The sequence below is a fragment of the Balaenoptera ricei genome, chromosome 3 (genome assembly GCF_028023285.1).
Source record: "Balaenoptera ricei isolate mBalRic1 chromosome 3, mBalRic1.hap2, whole genome shotgun sequence".
Taxonomy (NCBI): Eukaryota; Metazoa; Chordata; class Mammalia; order Artiodactyla; family Balaenopteridae; genus Balaenoptera; species Balaenoptera ricei.
Genome location: NC_082641.1, coordinates 118257344 through 118280385, shown reverse-complemented (window position 1 = coordinate 118280385; position 23042 = coordinate 118257344). Strand labels below are relative to the sequence as shown.

The window sequence follows — 23042 nt, the reverse complement described above, 5'->3', positions numbered from 1 at the left end:
TGTGTCTCCCTGCAGGAGGCAGAGCAGGAGTTACTAGCAAGAGTCCAGTGCATGCTGGGCTCGGTGGGCCGAGGGTACAGTGTGGCCCTGCTGCTTCGGGGTCGAGAAACAGAGGCACCCCGGCTTGTGCCTCAGGTGAGTCCCAGAGGATGCACCAGTCATAGTTGTTATGAGACTCAAGTGTTGGCTCCTCCAGGAGACCTTCGAGAACTTTCCCCTCCCCACCCTAGCTGGACTAGGTGCCCCTCCTTGGGGTTCCTATAGCACCCTGTGGTCCATACAGGATGTTTTGCCAGCGTCAATCACGAAGCTATTGAGAGGTCAGGGAAGGTGGGAGGCTGGGGTCCATGAGGTGAGGGTCAAGGAGGGGTGGTGTGCAAAGGTCAGATACTCAGGGAAGTCTACTTTTCACTGTTCTTAGTAATACTAATAATGATAATAAACATTTTGTTTTTAGGCTTCATCAAAATGCCCCCAAACTAAAATAGTTGCCTCAAAACCTTGTCATGAGCCCCTACCCTAGCAAACAGGAGGTCCCACTGAAAATGTCGGCTCACTTGTCTGGCTCGCTGTGAACCACAAGGCCGGGGGCTATTTTTGTCCTGGCCACCAAGTCCATAGCACCCAGCACAGGGCCAGGCATAGACTTAGCCCTCAGGAAATGTTGAAAAACAGGTTAATCCTTTCTCAATCCTCACTCACCCTTCTCCACTTTAGCTGCTGCAGATGCTGTTTGAAGCTCTGCCCCTCAGGGGCTCTGATGCCGTGCTTAGTACTCTTAGCTTGGTGCAGGTGAGGCCCTGGGGAGAGGGGAAACCTGGGGAGCCAAGGCCATGGTGATGCTGCAAAAGAGCCCAAGGATCAGGGGCTGCCTGAAGAGTTTGGGTCTCTGCTGCTCACCACTGTCGGCTTGCCTTGCTGGGGTCTCCTTTTTCCTGCCTGAGATGGCTGAATTTTGGTGCCCTGCTTGGCTCACAGGGCCCCAGCGGGAGGACCACATGAGCCAAAGGCTGGGGAAAGGTTCGGTTTGTAACAGATGTTGTGCTTGTGTGATCCCAGCTCAGCACCAGTGGGAGGACTCGGGACCTGCTTGCTCCAGGGACAGAGAACCTGTCGGTGCTGGATGTGGCCCCTCTGGGCTTGTGAGTGTCCAGAGCCCAACGGGGTCTGAGGGTGCTTGTCTTAAGGCAGGGCTGACACCCCAAACCAAGCCGTTGGAGGCTTCTCCCCACTGCCACCCCAGGGAAGGGAAGTTATGAACTTGGGGTCATGCTTACAGGTTTTGGGTTTGCCCCCAGGACTCCCTCTCACCGTCTTCCCTTCATCCCATATCTCCATAACCTCTCACTCTTCTCACCATCCCATCCACTTACACCTCTTCAACTCAGTCATTACCATCCCGGGTGATCTGAGCAGCTCACTGAGCAGAACTTCAGTTTCTCCATCTATAAAATGGGAGCAATCCCAACTACCCTGTTTCCCTCACTGGGCAGATGATAGGAGAAAAAATAAGATCATGAAGATGAGAGGCTTTTAGGGGATATACTGAGCGTGGAGTCTTGGGGATGATTCTTATAGGCTCTTGGGCCCTCCATGGGCTCCCCATGCAGAGATTCTGGGGGGCTGGACAGAACCTTTGTGCTTAGGAGCTGAGATCAGCCTTCCCTTCCTCCAGGGTGGTAGAAAATGCCAGTGAAGTGGAGGTGTCTGACTCAAGAGCTGCCTCAGAGCTGTACTTGCAGGCTGCAGGTGGTGAAGGCAGGTGAGGACAGGCGGGCACCTTCACCCACCCCCACCCCCTAGCCATTTGGCCTGATCCTTTGATCTCCTCCACAGTGCCTGCTCTCTGCTCACTGTCACCATGTCCTGCCCACGGCCTGACCCTCCTGAGGGGCCTGGGACCCAGGGCATGTGGCGAGGAGCCTTGCGGATCCTGCAGCTCCCAGGAGCCCTGTAAGTCTGATGGAGCCTTTTAACAGCTTTGGGGAAGGCTTGGGTAGGTGGCTGAAATATGGATGTAGAGGCCCAGGGCAGCATCAGGGTCTCCTCCTTTCCTCATCTCTGACATGCTGAAGGATTTGCTCCCTTTAGTATTTCTTGTAAGACAGGTCTACTAGCAATGAACTCCCTCAATTTTTGTTTATCTGGGCATATCTTACTTTCTCTTACATTTCTGCAGGATAGTCTTGCCAGATACAGAAGTCTTAGTTGACAGGTTTTTTTTTCTTTCAACACTTTAACTGTGTTATCTCACTGCCTTCTGGCCTCCATAGTTTCTGATAAAAAATTGGTTTTTAATCTTACTGAAGATCCCTTGTGCATAATAAGCTGCTTCTCTCTTGTTTTCAAGATTCTTTCTTTGACTTTGGATTTTGACAGTTTGATTATAATCTGTCCTGGTGTAGATCTCTTTGAGTATACCTTCCTTGGAATTTGTTGAGCTTCTTGGATGTGTAGATTCATGTCTTTCATAAGTTTGGGGGAATTTTTGAGCGTTATTTCTTCAAATATTCTTTCTGTCCTTTTCTCTTTCTCTTCTCCCTCTGGGACTCCCATTATGCATATGTTTGTACACTTGATGGCAGACCACAGGTCTCTTAGGCTCATTTTCCTTCATTCTTTTTTCTTTCTGCTCCTCAGACTGGATAATTTTATTTGACCTATCTTCAGGTTTGTTGAGATTCTTGTGCCTGCTCAAATCTACCCTCTAGGGAATTTTTAATTTCAGTTATTGTACTTTTCAGCTCCCATATTTCTACTTGGTTCCTTTTTTTAAAAAATTTATTTATTTAATTTATTTATTTTTGGCTGCCTTTGGTCTTCATTGCTGTGCACGGGCTTCCTCTAGTTGCGGCGAGTGGGGGTTACTCTTCATTGTGGGGCACGGGCTTCTCATTGAAATGGCTTCTCTTGTTGCGGAGCATGGGCTCTAGGCACACGGGCTTCAGTAGTTGTGGCACATGGGCTCAGTAGTTGTGGCTCGCGGGCTCTAGAGTGCAGGCTCAGTAGTTGTGGCGCATGGGCTTAGTTGCTCCACGGCATGTGGGATCTTCCTAGACCAGGGCTTGAACCCATGTCCCCTGCATTGGCAGGTGGATTCTTAACCACTGTGCCACCAGGGAAGCCCTTGGTTCCTTTTTATAATTTCTATTGTTCTACTGATAGTCACTGAGACATCATTTTCTTTCTTTTTTTTTTCTTTATCTTTATTCCCCTTCTCCCACCACAAAATTTTAAGGAAAATTCCCAAGATAGAAGTGAAGCTAGAAGTTGGGTGGGAAAGAGGGAACTGGGAGTTGACAGAGGAGCCAGCCTTGGTGAGACATCATATTCTTGATTTAGTTTTCTGAAAATATCTAAGACAGTTGATTTAAAGTCTTTGTCTACTGAATCCAGTGTCTGCTTCCTCAGGGACAGTTTTTATTAATTTCTTTTTCTTTTTTCCTGTGAGTGAGCCATACTTTCTTTTTTTAAAATTAAAAAAAATTTATTTATTTGGCTGTGCCGGGTCTTAGTTGAGATCTAAGTGGGATCTAGTTCCCTGACCAGGGATCGAACCCGGGCCCCCTGCATTGCAAGTGCAGAGTCTTAGCCACTGGACCACCAGGGAAGTCCTGAGCCATACTTTCTTATTTGCATGCCTAATAATTTTTTGTTGGAAACTGGCCAATTTGAGTATTTTTTGTAAAGACTATATTTTTTATTGTGTTGGTCTCTTAAGTCTCCATTCTTTTTCCTTAGTGCTCTGACATTTTGGATATGATAATCTGGTAACTCTGAAAGCTGGATTCTCCCTCCTCTCCAGGGTTTGCCTTGTTGCTTGTTGTGGGCATCAGCCATCCATTTGCTTACTTTTCCAAACAATTTTTGCAAAGACTGTATTCCTTGCAGTCACTGAAGTCTTCATTCTATTATCTCAGTGATTAGCCAATGACCTGACATAGAATTCCCTAACCTCTGAGAATGCCCCCCCCTAAAAAAAAGAAAGGAAAAGGAGAAAAAGGAGAAGGAGGAGAGGTAGGGGAAAGGGAATGAGGAGAGAGGAAGGAGAAGAAGGAGGAGGCAAGGAGGAGGAAAAGGGAAAAAAAGGGAGAAAAGAAGAAAAAAATTCTCCACGTTTCTACAGACTGGCTCTGTGTTGGGTCACTCCTTAAATGCTTAGCAAGATCATTTACAGCTTTGCCTCAGCCTCACCTGATGCTTGTACTGAGCCCTAATTCAGCCAGAGGTGAAAGCCTATGGTCTTCTCATGTCTCTTCTGACCACACACACTGCCCTGGACATATGTGTAGCTTTCTAGGTACCCTAGTACACATGGGAACTTTTCAAAACCCTTATTCCTCCAAAATTTCACTCCCCACCTTTTCTCCCAGTCTTTCCATGTGTCTATTGTTTGCCCCAACTGTTATTTTTGCTTGTTCTTTCATCTCTCAATGCTTTGGGGGACTGTCCTCTGGCATAGCTCCTCTGCTCCAAGAGAATTCCAAGATAAGTGAAACAAAGGGAGGCAGCTTTTGTCAGTCCTTTGTGGGAAACCCCAGACAATCAAAACAGACAAACACAGTTCCCTGGGAACAAGATTTACTCTGCTCCTTTCAGAACCAGGTACCCCCACCAGAAATGTGGGCTGTGCTGGGGAGAAGGTTGGGGCTAGGGTAAGTTAAAAACACCACAAAGATCTCTTACCATATTTAAGCTGCCTTCCTCCTGGTTAAACATTCACTTGATTGCTGTCAACCTTTGACTATCTCCCAGAGTTCCAGTAAGGTTGATTCTGACCATTTTTTTTTGCCAGATGTTTCTGGGGAGGGACAGACTCCCAGAGTTCCCTACTTTGCCATTTTTGTTGATGTCACCTAGCTTTGCCATTTTTGTTGATGTCACCTTGCTTTGCCATTTTACAACTGGGTTGTATTTTTATTATTGAGGTGTAGGAGCTCTTTATATATTCTGGATACAAGTCCCTTGTCAGATATACAATTAAATTGTTTTTATACTATGAGAATGTATTATTTGTATAATTTAAAAAGTAATCAAATGTAAAATAAAATAAAGATCTATACAAGGTTGCAAATCTGTCTGGTTGTACACAAAAGTGACTGGAAATAGTCAGTCTTTCCATCAGAGTGTGATTTGGGCAAGTTTCTTTCTGCATCTACCGGTGGACATCTCTTTTCTTCCTCCCTCCCTCCCTCTGGCAGAGACTGTCCCTTGCTGCAGGTGTTGGCTGGTAAAGTTGCTGGTGAGGAGGTGGAGGGCTCTCTGCCCTGGATTGTCTCATGTCTCCTGGAAGGAAACAACTACAGTGGCCTTCTTCTTCGCCTGGACCCTCAAGGTGGCCTGGGGGAGGATGTGGGTTTCTTTGGGAAGCTCTAGGATCTGGCCTTAGGCCTGCCCCCCCTTCACCCAACCAGCGGCAGCCCCAACCCTAGCGAGCTCAGAGAGAGCCTGAGCCTCTGGGAGGGCCACGATTCAGAAAGGTCCCAGAATTGCCAGGCTCCCACCGTCTGGAAAGGTAAGGCCAACAGTAAAAGCAACCCCTCACCCTTTCAGAGGCCTTCAACAGTTTACCAAGCATTTTTACACTGACTAAAACCTTTGATTCTTACCACAATGCCATGAGGCAGATCCAGTCTATGGGCAGAGAGGCAGGTTTAATTTATAGACAAGGAAAGGGAGGATCAGAGAAGGGAAGGTACTTTCCTATTTTCACACACTCATTAAAAATCAGGCCTCTGTGAAATGATATGATGTCAGAGATTTGGGGGAGGTCAAGGGGAGGGTATAGATCAAACAAGAATGACCATGAGTTGCTATTTGTTGAAGCTGATAAGGTGATAAGTAGATGAATTTCCTAGACTTTGTATATGTTTGAAGTTTTCCACTAATAAAAGAGTAAAAAAAAAAGTCTGTGGGGCTTCCCTGGTGGCGCAGTGGTTAAGAATCCGCCTGCCAATGCAGGAGACACGGGTTCAAGCCCTGGTCTGGGAAGATCCCACATGCCGCGGAGCAAGTAAGCCCGTGAGCCACAACTACTGAGCCTGCGCTCTAGAGCCCGTGAGCCACAACTACTGAAGCCCATGTGCCTAGAGCCTGTGCTCCACAACAAGAGAAGCCACCGCAATGAGAAGCCCGCGCACCACAACGAAGAGTAGCCCTGGCTCCCCCAACTAGAGAAAGACCACGCGCAGCAACGAAGACCCAACGTAGCCACAAAAAAAAAAAAAAAAAAAAAAAGAAAAGAAAAAGTCTGGCCCTCTGTCTTCAAAATCAACAAACACACATTCATTTGGCCAACATATTCCCAGACCACACCCTACGTCAGGCTCTGTGGAATGAGGAAGATAAGTTGGGGCAGTTCACACTCTCAAGGACAAAGCAGAAAGGGAAGGAAGTGTGTTTATGTATAGGCCAGTTTGGGATCGTGATTAAGGGCACAGGCTTTAGTGTCAGACAGAACTGGGCTTGAGTTTCAGCTCTGCCACTCACCAGGAAGTTGCTTGACCTCTCTGAGGTTCAGTTGCCTCATCTGGAAAATGTGGAGGGAGACAGGGTAAATTAGGGTTGCTGCCTCACTGGAGTATTGTGTAGCTAAAGAGACAATCCATGAGAAGCCTTAGCACAGTACCGTCGAACACATGGAAAATGCCAGATAGGTGTTAGCTATTTTTCTTTAAATTAATCAATTTTTGGTTGAGTTGGGTCTTTGTTGCTGTGCGTGGGCTTTCTCTAGTTGCAGCGAGTAGGGGCTACTCTTTGTTGCGGTGCACAGGCTTCTCACTGCAGTGGCTTCTCTTGTTGCGAAGCACGGGCTCTAGGCGTGCGGGCTTCAGTAGTTGTGGCTCACGGGCTCTAGAGGGCAGGCTCAGTAGTTGTGGCTCACGGGCTTACTTGCTCCGCGGCATGTGGGATCTTCCCAGACCAGGGCTTGAACCCGGGTCCCTTGCATTGGCAGGCGGATTCCCAACCACTGTGCCACCAGGGAAGCCCAGGTGTTAGTTATTTTTATGAATAGTACTGTTAATAGAAGTTAAAAGTTTTACAGGCAGTGTGCTCTGGAGTTCAGAGGAAGGAGGCATTCACTCTGTGTCTCCCCTTACTAGGCAGCTCCCTGAGCTTGCTCCAGGCTGCTCTGTTGGGGGCCGCAGGAAGGAGGATGAAGGTGAGACAGGTGAGGCCCACCCTCTGGGATGCAGTAGAAGAGGCCCGGGCCCGGCGGGCTGGACTGAAGAGCCTGCGTTCAGGCCTCCTTGGGGACGCCCTGACAGATAGTGGGCTCAGCCAGCTAGGCAGGGCACTGCGGGAGTTGCAGGTGAGCAAGGTGAGGCCTGGGGGTGCCTGGGCCAGCAATGGCCAGAGCCCACTCAGAATCCCCTCTCCATAGGTGGTAAAAGCCTGGAGCCAGCGCTCAGGAAGCTGGATGCTCAAAGCAGTCAAAACTGAGGCTATGGGGCTCCCAGAACCACAGGTACGTCTTCCCATCCAAACTCTTGGGAGGCCTATTGATGTCTGCCTCCTTTTTCTCTGTTTATAGAGCACTGTGAGGGGGCCCGAGGGGGCCCTTCCTTCATTCATTAATGTATTGATTCCCAAACATTTATTGACCACTATGTGCCTTTTTATAATCCTCTGGAAAGAAACAATTAACACCATGATCAGTGCTCTGAAGAGCTTATCCAAAGGGCTCTATGTGGGCATCTAAGTTAGTCTTGGCAAGAGAGGGAAGGAAGACTTCATGGAGGAAGTTGAAACCTGAAGGAGGTGGCTAGCAAAGATGAATGAAGAACATTCCAGGCAGAGAAAATAACAGGAGAAGTGTCAGAGGTAAGCGAGTCCTTGATCTCTTTGGGGGTCTGCAAGCAGCTCAGTTTGCTGGAGGATAGAGTTTGAGGAAGAAAGTCCAGAGAGAAGGATTGGAGAGTGAAGTAGGGGCCTGGTCATGCAGGTCTTTGTAAATCTATTGAGATGTTTGGAGTTTGTATGGAAGGTCAAGGGGAACCCACAATTTATTTTAAACAGGGAAGACAACATTGCTCCCAGCATTGCTTCAGCAAACTGAAGCTCCGAGAAGTGATGTGAGTATACCAGGGTCACTAGGATAATCAAAGGCAGCAGAGGTGCAAAGACATCCAAGTCCTTAGACTCAGTACAGCACTCTTTCATCCCCTTAGGATGCATGTCCTCCCTTATGCAGAAGGGGGCGCTGTCTTCCATGATTTGTCACAGAGTGGCTGGAAGGTGGCCCCTGTCCAGCTTCTCCTGGTGCTTTCATTTTCTTAATTACTTATAACTTGTTTTTACAGCCCTAGGCCTTGCGATTTAGGCCTGTAAACTCCACGTTATTGAACAGAGCTGGCCACTGTTTAGTGCTTTGGGTGCCTTATCTCATTTCATGCTCTCTACAACTTTTATCAGCTCCATTTTATGGGTGAGAAAATGGAGACTCAGAAGACTAGCCACCTGCCTGAGGTCATACAGCTAAGAAAAGGAAGGGCTGGGACCCTGATCTGATTTCAAAACCAACACTGTCCTGGGAGGAAAGGTAACAGAATTCTCACTCGTAATGTATTCTCAGCAGGTGACAGATTCAACAGCAAGCCCCAGCCCAGGCCTCCAGGAAGAGCCTCAAGGTGAGGCTGGTGCTTGGGGTGGAGCTGGAGGTCTTCTCCACCTTTGGTGTGCTTAACTGCATTTTCCTCCAGTGGCAGGAAGAACAGCATCTATAGGACCTGATCTCCACCAAATGCACCCTCTCAGGGAGCCTGAGGAACAGGTAACACCTCATGTACCCCAGAACAACTGGAAGCTGTTGGGGAGTAGAGTCGCAGAGTCCTGATAATGTGTGTCCTGCTTACCTTGCCCTAACATCAGGGAGAAATATGGAGGTTCTGGCAAATAAAGGGCCTGAAGGGTTACTGGATCCCTCAGGGAGGGGCATGGGAAGGGGCTGTTTTCCTACTGGGTTGGTTTAGGGGCATGGGGTCCCTAGGGCCTCCATGGCACCTACTGGCAGAATCAATACCTCTCCTCTTCCCTCACGGCCTCTGAGTCTCTGGCCAGGCCACAGGCTCTTTCAGGCCAGCTAGTCTCCTGGATGTAATTCTAGGAGCTGCCCTGGTAATGGGGGTCTGTTGGAAAAGTTGGGCCCTGTGTCCCAAGGCTGTGTACACACATGGGCTTCTGGCTGAGCCTAGAATGATGCCACCTAGGCCCAGCAGGCCCCGGATGTGGCCCTGCAGTTCTTCCTGGCTCAGGCCCAGAGGCAGAGACTGCGAGAACAGCACCAAATTTGGATCCAAGAGGAACTGAAGCATTTGGAACAACAGGAAGAGGTGGTGGCAAGGGACCAGGTCAAAGGCCTGGTGGCTGAAGAGGTGAGGAAGGTCAAGTAGGTCTTAGATGAAGCACGGGGGATCTTTGTTGAGGCATGTGGGATCTTTCGTTGTGGCACTTGGGCTTCTCTCTAGTTGTGGCGTGCGAGTTTTTCTCTTCTCTATTTGTGGCATGTGGGCTCCAGGGAGCATGGGCTCTGTAGTTTGCGGCACGCAGGCTCTCTAGTTGAGGTGCACGGGCTCAGTAGTTGCGGCACGTGGGCTTAATTGTGCCGCAGCATGTGGGATCTTAGTTCCCTGACCAGGGATCAAACCTGTGTCCCCTGCATTGCAAGGCGGATTCTTTACCGCTGGACCACCAGGGAAGTCCCTTGAGGCTCCTTCTAACCTGGCCAGGCACTGTGCTGGGATCTAGCGTCAATCACAGCAGACTGGACCACAGCCTCTCTCATGGCCCTCACAGCTTTGTGGGGGATAGACGATGCAATTCTCAGTGCTAAGTGCTGGAAATGAGGGAGCTAGCGACTCGTGGGAACAAACAGGTGTACCTGGCCCAGGCTGGAGTGGAGCAGAGAAGATGGCATCTAAGCTGAGACTTAAAGGACAAACAAATTAGCCAGAGAAATTCACTAGACTCAGATCCACAGGGCAGTTTGTGCTCATCACATGGAGGCACTAAGTAAACACAGCTTGTTTAAACAAGAAACAAAACTTGTGTGCACAGAGGTCGGATCAGGGGAAGGTGGGAGACATGCTCTTAGGAGAGAATCCTGTATGAGCAAAAGTCCAAAGGGAAGCAATGGCAAAGTAGGTTCTGGGTGTTGCGAACTGTCCATCTGGCTGGAGCCTGGCAGGGGCATGGTCAGAGGCAAGGCTAAAGAGACCAGCGTGTGCCACGCCTCTGGATTTGGACTTTACCCCAAGGATGACGGTGAACTATTGAACTGCATGTGTCAGTTCTGTCCCTCACTAGCCATGTGAATTTGGTCAGGTTAGGTCACTTCTCTGATCCACTGTTTCCAAATCTGTAAAACGGCAATTACCTCAAAGGTTATCATTAGATAAAACGAAATAACAATATAAAGTAAGTAGAACAGAGCCTGGCATACAGGTTGCACTCAACAAAGGGTATGTATTATCACTGAAGGTTTCCGAGGAGAGGCAGAGACGGCACCGGGAGTGGACAGGGCTGAGACTCCAGCTGGAGGCCCTTCAGGTAGAACGGGACACGGCGGAGCAGGACCTGACAGCCCTCTATGACCTGCACGTGCAGGCTGCCCGGGCTTGGACATGCCACACGCTGCAGGTCAGTGGGGACAGAGGGCAGGCCTTGAATTGGTTCCAAGGCTGGCTGACTGATGGGGATCTCTGAATCTGCGCACAGGTATTCCGAGCCTGGCGGGGGCTGTGGGAGGAACAGGCCACGGCTGCAGAGCATCGCTATCGCAGCCTGCTGGCTGGCATCCTGCAAGACACCATCAACCTGGCCACGCAGAACCAGGAGCTCCAAGCCCAGAGCCAGCGACTTCAGCAGACTAGGCTGGGCGCAGGCATGCTGGATCCCGGCCCTGAGGAGAAATGTGGGGATCAGGAATCCTTCAGGGACAGTTTCCTCTCTCCTCATTCGTAAAGGTCCTAGAAGGGAGAGGAGCTGGGACACAACAGCCAAGCTAACCTTCATTATGGATAATTAATAACACCACTAACTAGGTCTCATTGTGCCAGTCCCTGCTGAGCACACTAATATCCCTTATTTGATTTAGCCATTTCCTTTATAGTAGTAGGTATCATTTGATGCCCCCATTTCAGAGATAAGCCAACTAAAGCTAAGAGAGGTTAAGTAACTGTTCAAGGACAGTCAGCCAATAGGTGACAGAGCCAGAATTAAAACTCAAGCCTGGTTGGCTATAGTTCTACACTGCCAGCAATAGTAGTTCACAAGTTGCAGTGTGCATCAGAATCACCTAGGAAGCTTACTGAAAAGAAAAAAAAAGGAATAAAGAAAAAAAAGATTCCCAAACCTCACTCCCTAAGATTCTGCTTCAGCAGGACTGGGATTTCTCTTTTTTTTTTCCCCACAAGCTTACCAGGTATTCTACCACGGGAGCAGGGCCTGACATTCCTCTGGTCATGAGAAGAGACGACAGGCAGGAATATCAGTGAGGGATCCAGAGGAGATGAGAAACAAAACCACCTTGAGTCCTAAGAGTTCTCTAGCCTACAGTCTACAGTTTGCCTTGCTGGGCCCAGCACTTTCTATTCCCAAGACTCCTTCCAAATTCTCCAGGGCCCAAGTTTTATGCTTCAGAGAAACTTCCAAAGCTCCATGACAGAAAATAGTCTCGGCTCCATGGAATTCGCAAAGGAAACAATGCTATTGGCAACAGCTGGGAGAAAACAGCCTCTTCTCTTAGTCCATAAGTCACTCCAGGATTAAGATACTCAGGGCACCAGAGGAATGAAATTATGTTTGAGAGGAGCTATGCAACACAGAAGACACAGGACAATTATGGCCAATTGTAGGAACCACCTACACCCCAGAGCACTTTATTAAGACCTTATTGCTTATACAGACACTGACTGAGCTGTACAAGTTTCCCTGTGCCTGGTCCCAGGTCACTCTGTGTAGAGTTTCCCTAGGCTGTTGGGAGCTGGGACACTGCTAGGAAAGGGCAAGACCCAGAGTGGGAAGGATGGTACCTCCTAGGAGCTATAGAGGGGGCAGCGGGCTTTGAGAGAGTCCTTAGGGTGAGCAGAGAGGTCAGGAGCGTAGCTTAAGCCAGGGCCCAGGGGCAACATTCCCTGAGATGTGTCAAGCCCCCGTCCTCTCTGAGGTTTCCAGAACAAAGGCTGGATGTGGAGAGAGCGGGGGCATTATTTCCAGGTGCTGCTGCCGCTAGGGGAGCATGGCAGAGGCCTGGGTGATGGGCGTATAATATGCAGCAACTGGGCTTTCCTACATGACAGTGGGGGGTGAGTAAGTTACGGGGGAGTCACGCACCATGGCTGGGCTGGAGCAGCCAGCACCAGGCCTGGGGGCCGTGGGTCTGCTGGGGTGATCAGAGCAGGCAAGGAAAGCCAACTGCTGCCCACACCCCACTTTAAGAAACTGCATTCATGCAGGTTGAGGCAGGGCACCTCCTCCCATCAGGCACGGTATCATTTCTCAGGCCCATGAACTGATGCTCCCCTAATTCCTTAGTCAGGAAGAACTTCTGGGGGTGTAAGAGTTTCCTTAATCAAACCCAGGCTTCAAGTCTCCCAGGCTCAACCCTCCATTCACCTACCTCCAGAGACTGACATGGCTGCTCGCACTTCCCCAGCTTTTCTCGCAAGGCACTTGTTACAGGGCTGCTGAGGGGAGGGGTCAGCACTGGGAGGTGGCTCCGATGGTGGCGCCCAATCTACAGGTCAGGAATCAGGGTGGAGGTGGTGAGGGGCTAGCGACTGCCATAGTACAGGCGCACAGCCAGGCCAATGAGCAGCGTGGCCAGGAAGAAGGCAGCCGTGAGCTGAAGCTGCAGCAGGGCTGCTGAGAGCACGGCATTGACCACTAGCGAGCAGGACACAACGAAGAGGCGTGTGATGCTGCTGCCATGCTTCATGACAGCTGACATGAGCAGCCCATTTAGCGCCTGGCTCAGCACTACGAGTGCTGCCCATCCTGAGAAACCCTCCAGGAGCCCTGGGCCGGGGCCGCCACCTGCATGCAGACCTAGGTTCAGGAGCACACCAAAAGTGTAGAGGAAGAGGTTCTGAAGTGCCAGGGGCAGCCGCTGTCGCTTCATGAGCAGCTCTGTGTACACGGAAGACAAGCCTGAGATGAGGCAGTACAGGATAAGCAGCAGCAGTCCCAGGGGACTGATATGCAGGGGCATGGGGCCTGCAGCAGCTGCTGAAGGGGGCCCAGGAAGGGTGTTCCCAGGGTCCTGCAGGCCACCAGCTGCATAGCAGGCTCCTGCTGCCATGAGCAGCAGCAGTGCTAAGCCCTGGCGTGCAGAGAGGCGGTGTCGGAGGCAGAGGCAGTAGAACAGGGCTGTGCTTCCAATCTTGAGATTGCTCAGCACCTGGTAGGTGCTGGGGTCCATGTAACGTTGAAGGTAGATCACCAGGTTGTTGCTGGCGCCGTAGAGTAGGGCTGATAGTGCGAATGGGGCGGCCTGGCGCCAGGGTGGGGTCCCCTGGGGCCATGCTTGCCAGCCCACCAGGAGGGAGAAGGCGCACAGCAGCAGCTTGGTCAGTTCAGTCAGCAATACAGCCGAAGAGGGTCGGAAGGGCACACGGCCATCCACGTGGCACAGTGCCAGCAATGGGGCATGGGCACCGTACATGGCAGTGGACACGAGTAGCATCAGGGTCCAGCGGGCCTGCCTGGGATGGCCCAGGCCTGGCACACCCCCGTCCTCTACACTCATGCCCAAACTAGACCCTGGGTGGCCTGTGCGGCTAGCAAGGGGGGTCAGTGGGGACTGTGACACGTTTGGGGAAAATCAAGTGATGGAGCTGGCTCCCAGGGAAGAGGAGCCTTGGTACACCGCCAGAGAGAATACTGAGAATCAGAGTCAGCTGCAAACTCCACAGTAAGGGCTAGAAGAGGAAGGGGCTGGTGGTTCTAGAAGCCACTGTCTTGGGGCCAATGCCATGGGGTTATGGAGGCGAGGAGTCCAGGGTGCTGGCTGATGAGCCACTGTCCAGCCTCTGCAGGAAGGCGGCAGGAAAGCTGGAGACAGCAAATGGGCGAAAGCCGGGGAGGCCAGATATGGCATCTGTGGTTGAAAGGCCTCCACCTGCAGGCCCCAGCTGCTCATCCTGCCTCCCCCATGGGATCCAGAGCTAGTCGGGCCCCTTGCGCAGTGATCGAAGATAGTCCCTCAATGTCTTCTCCACATTGGGCACAGCATACGCCTGAGCTGCATATATGCCAGTGCAGGTGCCCACGGCAAAGCCTAATACTGCTGACGCCCTCAGTTTGGCCACCACATAGCCAGCCAGGAAGCCCTTGAGGAATGGAGAGGACAAGAGCGAGCCATCCTGTGGAGGAAAATGTAGGAGAAAATTCAGCCAGGCTCTCCCCTTCTCTACCCAGGAGCTACTCAAGCTGGGCTTAGCATGTTCCACTATCTGCTCCTCCTTACTCTGGAAAACCGTAGTATGCTCACCAAAGATTTTTTCAAGGTCCTGGGCAGAAAAAGAACCTAGGAGTCGTGATCACATAATGTCAGAACCCTGAGGTTAGAAGGCTCTAACCACAGAATCCCACTGAGAGAGATGTCCCTGAGGAATCTGACCCCTGCTTACTTCTCCAGTCTCATATCCTAGCATGCTCCCCCACTACTGCAGCCAAACTGAACTGCTTTCACCTCGCATGTTCATCATGCTACCTCCGACCACAAGGGCTTTGCCTATGCTGTTCCATCTGCCTGGAATGTTCCCTCCTCCTCCCTTCACCCAGTTAACCCCTACTTAAGATCCCAGTTCAAAGGCCATTTTCTCAGGGAAACTTTTCTTGGGGTCACAGAGAACACGCCCTCAATAGCCAACCATTTGCTGAATGACTCTCTACCACCCACTCAAAAGCATATTGACCAATGAAGCCTAAGCGGGAGGCAGGGGGCAGGTGCACCTTTACCTGGTCTACACCACTGTTGACTTCGTCTTCCACACGCTGCTGCAGGCGCTCCAGCTGGTTCTTGAGAAATGCCAGGTCTTTGAGCTTGGGTAGAGAATCCTAGGACAAAAGAGAGGTTGGCTCCAGAAGGTTGACCCAGCCCCATCCTCTGCTCAAGTCTATCAGAGGCTGGGGGCAGGAGGCAGTGAGCCTAAGAAACCCCTTCCTATAAAACCTTCCTGAGATGATAGTGGTAAAGGAAGAAAAGTAAAAGAATTCACACGGGGGCCTGGGAGGGGGTGACCGATGGGACCTGCATCGGTAACTTACAGCAACTCTTACAGAAATTTTATACAGTAAGCGGTGAATAGAGAAGACAAGAGGGGCAGCTAGGGGACCTAGGTTTATCCGGCAAGTGCTAGTGAGTAGTAAGCTACCTGAAAGTCTATCTTGTCGTCTGTGTCCCGAGGCCTAACACAAGGACTCCAAGTACTTAGCAAATGTGTGGTTGGTGCTGAACTTCCAGACTAACGGTGAGGCAGTTCCTTGGACAATTTGGGGGTAAACCTGATTTCTGCCTAGGCTTCTCCCCCTTCCTCCCCAAACCCATCGCAAACTGAATGTGTGACTGGATGAGCTGGGGTTTGGTGCGGGGGGAGGGAACGTGGCTGTCTGCAAGAGTGTGGGTAAATGAATTCAGGATTTTGGTCGCACATAACGACGAAATTAGTGTGCCCAAGGAATGTGTTCGAATGCGGGTGTGTCTGTGCTGTTGGAAACTTCCTGTCTCTGGAAGGGAAATTTCGGTGGTTAGGGAATGGAGCAGAGTGAGGAATGTCTGCAAGTAACTAAGGATCATGATGGTCCGGGGTTGGGGGGTGGGGAGACACCTGGGGGATTCCCGGCTCCGCTTGCCTTGCGCAATGCTCCGCCACTCCACTTCCCATTATTGAGGCAGTCGACAGGAGTAAAAGTCCGCTCCCAGGAGAAACAAGGGGCAACCCCACCCAGAAGCCCCCCCATCTGTCGCCTCTCCCCAAGACTAAAAAAGTGTGAAGCCCACCCCAGACTGCAGACAACCCTGCAGTTCCCTCACCTTGTCATCCGCCATCTTCCCAGCCGAGCTTGTTGCGCAGGCGCAGCACCGCCTCCCTCCTGGCCAATGCTACTGCCATCTTTACTGAGGGCGAAGGCACTTCCGGGGCATTTCTGGAACGGGTGGAGGCGCTTTCCTGAAGGTCTTCTTTTCGCAGATACTCCCACGTGACCTCTCCCATTGAGACCTAGGCTGCGTGTGCGCGCGCGTAGACTACCTGAACGCCATGATCTCACTCGTGCGCGTGTGCGCTCCGCGCACGTTCGCCTGGCGGACCTTCCGCCGGTTGATGAGCTCACAATTGAGCTATGATGTCAGCGTGCGCGCCGCGGACCTTGCTCCTCCTCCAGACCTTCGCACGCCAACGCGCGGCAACTGGGGGATCCGGACGGCTGTTTTCACGCGCCACCTTTCGACGGGAGGCGCTGCTCAGGCGGGTCCTTTCCCGCCCCCAGGACCCGGCCCCTGCCCCGCCCCGTATTTGTGCGGCGCCAGCTGGCCAGGCCGATTCCGGCGCAGAGAGGCTGGACTTGTAGGCGCAGCAGCTCCGGAGGCGAGCTGGGGACGCGACCAGGGCTATGCTGGGCAAGGATTACATGCTGGCCATCATTCTGGTCAACTGCGATGGTGTGCACAGAGGGTCCCGATGGGAGGATCGGGAGCTGAGGGGGGACGAGGGAGCGCGAAAGGCTACCCCAGCCTCAAAGACAGGGAGGGGCGTACGTCTCGGAATGAAGACCAGGGAACAAATGAACCCCGATCTTTGCACTGCAGTATCCAAGGTTGGAAGCCTGGACCCTCAGGCTGAACCTTCAGCGTTAAGTTGTGCCTTTTGGGTTGGAGGAAGGGTTATGACAAAGTGTTATTCTTAGCGCACATATATGCCTTCCTTCTCCAATCCCACGTTCCTGTAGATGACTTGTGGGGGGACCAGAGTCTGGAGGGGGAGCCAGGTTTGCCCCCTGGCTGGAGGAAGATCCGCGATGCTGCAGGTACTTATTATTGGCATGTACCCAGCGGTAGCACCCAGTGGCAGCGCCCAACCTGGGAGTCAGGAGATGCAGAGGACGCAGGCACGGTAGGTGGAGTGTGAGGTGGGGGCCTGAGCTCATGTGTGGATCTAAGCCTGCTGCCACACTGACCTAGCCCCCTCTCTACAGAAGACGGAGGGAATTTGGGGACTTCGGCCCCCCAAGGGGAGATCCTTCTCCAGCCTGGAGAGCTCACTGGACCGGAGGTAACAGGGATAGGCCAGGCAAAAATGAAAGGCTTGGGGTTCCATGGCACTCAAAGATGCAGCTGGACCCACAGTCCGCTTTCCAGCACAGGTTCTGGCCTGTGTCCCATGTTTAGGGTTTTGTTATGTGTTCTTGGCTCTGTCCCATATTGTTGACTCTCCCAGTGTTTTGAGTTTTGTTCCTTGTTCCAAACTGTTTTTTGCTACATGTTGTTTTATGTGTTCTGGGTCCTGACCTCTCATGTTCTAGGCCTTGGTCACTACCCTAGGTTCTGTCCACGGAGGTTCCTATCCTGTGTTCTAGGGTCTTCTTGTCCTGATTTGGGGCTCTGGTCCAGATTTTGGACCCTGTTCCATGTTTGTTTTATTCTGTGTCTTGTGTGTTGAATTTTCCCTCAAATTCTAAGCCATGCTTTATGTTACATTTATGTAATATGTCCTGGGCCTTGTCTCACTCTGACTTTATATTTGGGACACTATATTCTGGGTCTTATCCCACATCTTGTGCCCATCGAGTAGTCTAGTCCTCACCATTGTCCCTTCTATAGGAATTGTGGTCCTCTTACGAGCTCTGCTCTATTCCAGTAATTCTCTGTCCTGGTATGGTGAAGAATCCTACATCCAGAGAATGGAGCCAGGGGCTAAGGTAGTGACTTGGGCCTGAGGGCCAGCCCAGGGCATTGGGGAGGGTCCCAAGGGAAAGGTCAGGGGTGAGACTGGGCTGAGCAGAGGTGATCAAGGCTGAAGGGAGGTCTCAGAGGGTTTATATATGTGGAGCCTGTGGCACCTCCCACCCTACTTCACCTCTACTTACTCAGGGTCCTCCTGTCCTTTTCCTCAACCCATCAGTGCTTTGCAGTCCGCTCTCTGGGCTGGGTAGAAGTACCTGAAGAGGACCTGGTACCAGGGAAGAGCAGTATTGCAGTCAATAACTGCATCCAGCAGCTGGCCCAGACCCGTAGCCAGAGCCAGCCCCCGGATGGTGCCTGGGGCGAGGTAAGCTGGCTGGCCCTTCAAGGGGTTCAGCCCAGCATCCAGCAGAGGTGGTTGTCCCTGAATTGCCTGTTCCTCATGGCAACCACCTTCACCTGAGCTCCGGGCTGACCTCTCCTTGGCAGGGCCAGAACATGCTGATGATCCTGAAGAAGGATGTGATGAGCCTGGTGAATCCCCTGGACCACAGTCTGATCCACCGCCAGCCTCTGGTGCACATTCGTGTATGGGGTGTGGGCAGCTCCAAGGGCCGGTGAGGACCCCTACATCCCTCGAAGTGAGAGTTGCTCCTCCCTCCCCCTTGCAGGCTGTGATCCCCGCTGATACTGACCCTCTGTACTTGAACCCCTGGACACAGGTCCTCTGACATGTACCCAAGCTCTGCCTCCCCTGCCTGGTACAGCCCTGGTTGGGGAGGGTGGGCCCAGCTCATCAGGGACGGATGGGGGAGAGCCTGAGAGGCTGGGCTGATTCTCTTCTGTGCTCCCACATGCTTCTGGAACAGTGACAGGTGAGTGACAGCCAGGCGCCTGGAGCCCCAGCCCTGATCTCCTTGTTCCATCCCTGCCATAACCCTGACTTTCCAGCCTCCTGCAGGCACTACAGGCCCCTGTCCCTACCTAGCCTCTACCCCAGCTCCATCCCTGGCCCTGCCCTAGTCCCATCTCTGACCCTGCCAGGGACTTCGCTTTTGTGGCGGGTGACAAAGACAGCTGTATGCTCAAGTGCCATGTGTTTCGCTGTGACGTCCCTGCCAAGGCCATTGCCAGTGCCCTACACGGGCTCTGTGCCCAGGTAAGGGCCAGGAGTGGGGCAGGGAATGTGGGTATGGAGCTGGGTCTGAAGCTGCTAAGGTGGTTGGGTTAGGGTGGTATTGGCTCCCTTACCTCACTTCCCCCTCCCTACACCTCATGCTGGCTGCATTGTGTTTCAGATCTTGTCAGAGCGAGTAGGGGTCAGTGGTGATTCCCCTTGCTGCTCACTAGACCCCATCTCCCCTGAAGACCTGCCTCGACAAGGTATGGGGAGGGAAGGGCTGCACTGCACCAACAGGCTACTTTGGTGAAAGATGGGAAGGGCGTTCTGGTTATTTAGTACTTCTCTGGAGAGAGAGAACTTCTGAGGTGTCCTTGTCCCAGGGATTCCCAAACTCTAAATTGGAGGAACATCCATGGCCTGTTTTCTGCTAGTTCCAGTTCCCTTAGAAGCGTGGAGAAAAGGGTCATTGAGCGAGTACCCAGGCCAACTTGGTGTATATATTTCAGTGGAGCTACTGGATGCGGTGAGCCAGGCTGCTCAGAAGTACGAGGCACTGTACATGGGGACCCTGCCAGTCACCAAAGCCATGGGTGAGGACTGAGTGGGCTGGAGGGGGTGGGCTGCATAAGAGAAGAGGAAGGTGGGAAAGGAAGGATCTACCACCATTTCTAAGAGTGCTCCCATGGCCCTCTATAGCCTGGGATGTACCACCCTTCTCAACTCAGGAGTCTAAGCCTGGCTGCAGCTATTCTGTTCCCATCTCTCTGAATCCTAAGTCAGTGAGAGGGGCCTAGACACTCCCTGCAGATCTTTTGTTACGCCTGGGAGACACCATGGTGGGCTTGTTCCCCCCCCAGGCATGGACATGCTGAACGAGGCCATTGGTACCCTCACCACCCATGGGGACCGGGACACCTGGGTCCCTGCCATGCTCAGCGTATCTGACTCTCTCATGACTGCACATCCCATTCAGGTACCAGCCAGAAGAAGGTGAAGTTAGGGGCTGTGGAGGGGTGGGCGGGGATGCCAAGGGGTTACTGCTTGCTACTGGAAGTGCTCAGTGGGTCCAGCTAGTACCTGGCCCTCTAGTGACTAAGCCTGATTTGGGCAGGCAAAGGCTGGTGCAGAGGAGGAGCCACTGTGGCAGTGCCCTGTGCGCCTCGTGACCTTTATTGGTGTTGGTCGTGACCCACACACCTTTGGCCTCATTGCCGACCTGGGCCGTCAGAGCTTCCAGTGTGCGGCCTTCTGGTGCCAGCCCCATGCAGGGGGACTCTCCGAAGCTGTGCAGGCTGCTTGCATGGTGAGTTAGGGGTGGGAACGGGTGGGTGGGATTGCCCTGCAGCTGCTCTGTACCGGTGACTGGGGTTCAGGATCGGCAACCTCTCCAGAGATCACAAACCAGCCATGCCAGGGCTGACTGTGGTTCAGTAGTATTTTATTTGACCCTCATGCTGTTTTTAATAGGTTTTAATTAGTTGCCAATATTTAAAGGTCAGGACATTTCACATAATAATTGCTATTTGTGTTTTTCATAAAATATCAGAAGCTCTGACACTTGGGTCCACACGTATACATTTCAGCATTTAGCTGGAATTGTGTAAGGGCTGTGCCTTGAAGGGTGAGCATTGTCTTTCCTGTTTTCTCTCATTTAGATTGTTTTCTGGTTATCTGTGGGCATTTGAGTATGGGACACTTGCACTCAGTTCAGTTCACTTATTCACTCAAATACGAGTGCTTGCTGGAACTCAACCATACTTGACCCTGGGAATTCAGTGGTTTAGAGGGCATAGCCTTTGCCCTCACAGAACACTTAGGTTAGAGCAGAGACAGGCCAGAAAGAAGTTGTACACCACAGGATGATGGAGGATATGGCCCCTTCGGAGGTTCAAGAAGGCTACCTGAAAGAGGTGATAGAAAACTGAGAGTTGAAGGTCCAAGGAGGGAAGTTATCCAGGTGAAGGGGAATGGGACAGGACATGTGCCAAGTACAGGGAACCCCAGCTGTGAAGGTGAGAGGGATGTCAGTGGATTAGAGTATGTGAAAGAATCTAGTGTATCTGGAGTGCAGGGGGGGATGGAGTGAGAGATAGGGGCAGAAAGAATGGCAGAATCCAGGTCATGGAAGAACTTACAGGGTAGGGTGATGAATTTGTTTTATCTTGAGGCACTTTGAGCCATTGAAAGGTTTTGAGCAGGACAGTGAAGTCAAGTTTGTGGATTTGGAAGATCACTGAAGCTATAGTATGGGTAGAAGATTTGGAAGACACAAGAGAAGTAAGAAGACCATTTAGAACCCTGTTGAATTCAAATGAGAGAGGAGCAGAGCAGTTGCCCTGGGACTGGGTTGTAGAACATCCCCTTGACTAGGGAGTCCACTTTGCCAGGGTCCAGTCCACTGCAATGAGAGATGGAGGAGAGTTAGCATAGTGGTAGGTATGGTTAAGAGCACAGGCCGTGCAATCAGAACTAGTTGTGAATTCCAATTCTATCAATTTCTGATTACGTGACCTTGGGCAAGTCATGTATTCTCTCTGAATCTCACTTCCTCATTTGCAAAATGTTGATTATAACACCCGATAAATAACTAGATCGATTAGATTATATATATATATAAAGAACTTAACACAGTGTCAAGCTCTCCTTAAATGCTCAGTGAATGTCAGGTTTTAGGCTTTTGTTATTGAGCTACCTGTGAATGCTGTAGGGGCTCCAAACGTGGCAGACTACCAGCTTCATTTCCTACTGAAGCCTTGGCCGGGTCCCTGTCCTGCAGAAGCTTTCAGGGGGTCCAGGGGCAGAAAGGAGCTGGATCCTCACATTCCCCTTCTCCCTAGGTTCAGTACCAGAAGTGTCTTGTGGCCTCTGCGGCTCGAGGCAAGGCCTGGGGTGCCCAGGCCCGTGCCCGCCTGCGGCTCAAGCGGACCAGCTCTGTGGACTCCCCTGGAGGTCCCCTGCCCCTCCCCCTGCTCAAAGGAGGGGTTGGGGGTGCAGGGGCAGCCCCTCGAAAGCGGGGCGTCTTCTCTTTTCTTGATGCCTTCCGGCTGAAACCCTCTCTGCTCCACATGCCCTAAATTAATCGGGGAGGACTGGGGAAGGAGGTTCTGGGTCCATGCCTGACTCTGTACCCCTTCATTCCCCAGGGGCCTGCAGCCTCTCGCCCCTTGGAGCCTTCTCTGCCTGCCCCAGTGACCCTTGCCCACCCTCTATTTATTGCCCAATTTATTGTTTATATGGATGATTGAGAGGCCCTGTACCACAGCCTAGGCCCCGGGCTCTCCTCTCCCTGGGTCCCTGTGTTCCTTGCCCCTGTCCAGCCCTGGACAGTTGGCTCTACCTCAGCAACACTTTATAGCAAAATCAGTACAAATAAAAATCCCTCAGTGACCTCACTGGATGTGAGTATATTGGGCCTGGGACTGGGTTGGGAGTTAACAACCTGTATGAGATGAGTGTCTGCATCTGTGCTTGGTGTTGGTGGCTGCAGGTAGTCACATAAGGGCATGGGAGTGTTGGAAAAATGACTTCATTTAAGAAATATGTTTTTATGTATATATAGGCACTAGGCACTAAGGTCGGCACTGGAGGTATAATAAAATAGGAGTTCCACCTTCTGAACTGTCAAACAAGAGTCAAATAAACAGCACTGAAGATAATATGTAGTACAACTGGGAAATCTCAGAAGGTTGTGGGAGCTCAGGTGAGACACCTGAAGTACGTGGTCTGAGGTGCTTTCAGTGTGCTAGGCTTCCTGATAAATACGTTCCAGCCGAGAGAGTGTAAACGTTCAGGAAAGTGGACAGAGGTTCTGGAAGTCCACCTGGCTAGATCACAGTGGGGGCATGTGTGGGACAGGAGCTTCTGGTGGTTTAAACTTGCTCCTGAGAGCAACTGTGAGATTTGGAGAGAGAGAACCCACTTGGGCTCCTAGAGCGCCACCCCCTGGAAAACAGCCCCACTTGGTACCCTACTAGGGCCCCGTGCGTTATTAGCTGGAATAGATTTAGAGTTCCTTCG

At 51.6% G+C, this 23042-nt stretch overlaps 4 protein-coding genes and 1 non-coding gene across 6 annotated transcripts; 2 read left to right on the top strand and 3 right to left on the bottom strand.

Moving 5' to 3' along the window:
• Positions 1-51: 51 nt before the first annotated feature.
• LOC132362559 (uncharacterized) lies at positions 52-11310 on the top strand. The gene is made up of 12 exons (XM_059917270.1): positions 52-135; positions 718-792; positions 1060-1142; positions 1676-1762; positions 5202-5335; positions 7104-7312; positions 7385-7468; positions 8576-8630; positions 8703-8773; positions 9210-9374; positions 10480-10638; positions 10717-11310. The coding sequence occupies exons 1-12, from the start codon at positions 52-54 to the stop codon at positions 10960-10962; spliced, it is 1452 nt and encodes a 483-aa protein (XP_059773253.1). The 3' UTR covers positions 10963-11310.
• TRNAA-UGC (transfer RNA alanine (anticodon UGC)) lies at positions 3538-3610 on the bottom strand. The gene has a single exon. It is a non-coding gene; the product is annotated as a tRNA-Ala (tRNA).
• Positions 11311-11839: 529 nt separating the features above from the next.
• LOC132362561 (probable UDP-sugar transporter protein SLC35A4) lies at positions 11840-13797 on the bottom strand. Its single transcript, XM_059917272.1, has one exon. It carries the CDS (start codon positions 13745-13747, stop codon positions 12773-12775), a length of 975 nt encoding a protein of 324 aa, XP_059773255.1. The 5' UTR covers positions 13748-13797; the 3' UTR covers positions 11840-12772.
• Positions 13798-14165: 368 nt separating this feature from the next.
• SLC35A4 (solute carrier family 35 member A4) lies at positions 14166-16129 on the bottom strand. Its single transcript, XM_059917275.1, has 3 exons — positions 16037-16129; positions 14962-15060; positions 14166-14363 (listed from the first exon to the last, which is right to left on the bottom strand). The coding sequence occupies exons 1-3, from the start codon at positions 16049-16051 to the stop codon at positions 14166-14168; spliced, it is 312 nt and encodes a 103-aa protein (XP_059773258.1). The 5' UTR covers positions 16052-16129.
• Positions 16130-16214: 85 nt separating this feature from the next.
• APBB3 (amyloid beta precursor protein binding family B member 3) lies at positions 16215-22412 on the top strand. Of its 2 annotated transcripts, XM_059917268.1 has the most exons (12): positions 16217-16663; positions 16951-17114; positions 17197-17273; positions 17859-17919; positions 18123-18269; positions 18392-18519; positions 18947-19061; positions 19201-19285; positions 19532-19615; positions 19883-19998; positions 20137-20328; positions 21863-22412. In XM_059917268.1, exons 1-12 carry the CDS (start codon positions 16615-16617, stop codon positions 22097-22099), a joined length of 1455 nt encoding a protein of 484 aa, XP_059773251.1. In that variant the 5' UTR covers positions 16217-16614; the 3' UTR covers positions 22100-22412. The 2 variants fall into 2 exon arrangements, with proteins under 2 accessions (XP_059773252.1, XP_059773251.1); XM_059917269.1 differs by lacking the exon at positions 19532-19615 and having other exon boundaries at positions 16215-16663.
• Positions 22413-23042: the final 630 nt, after the last annotated feature.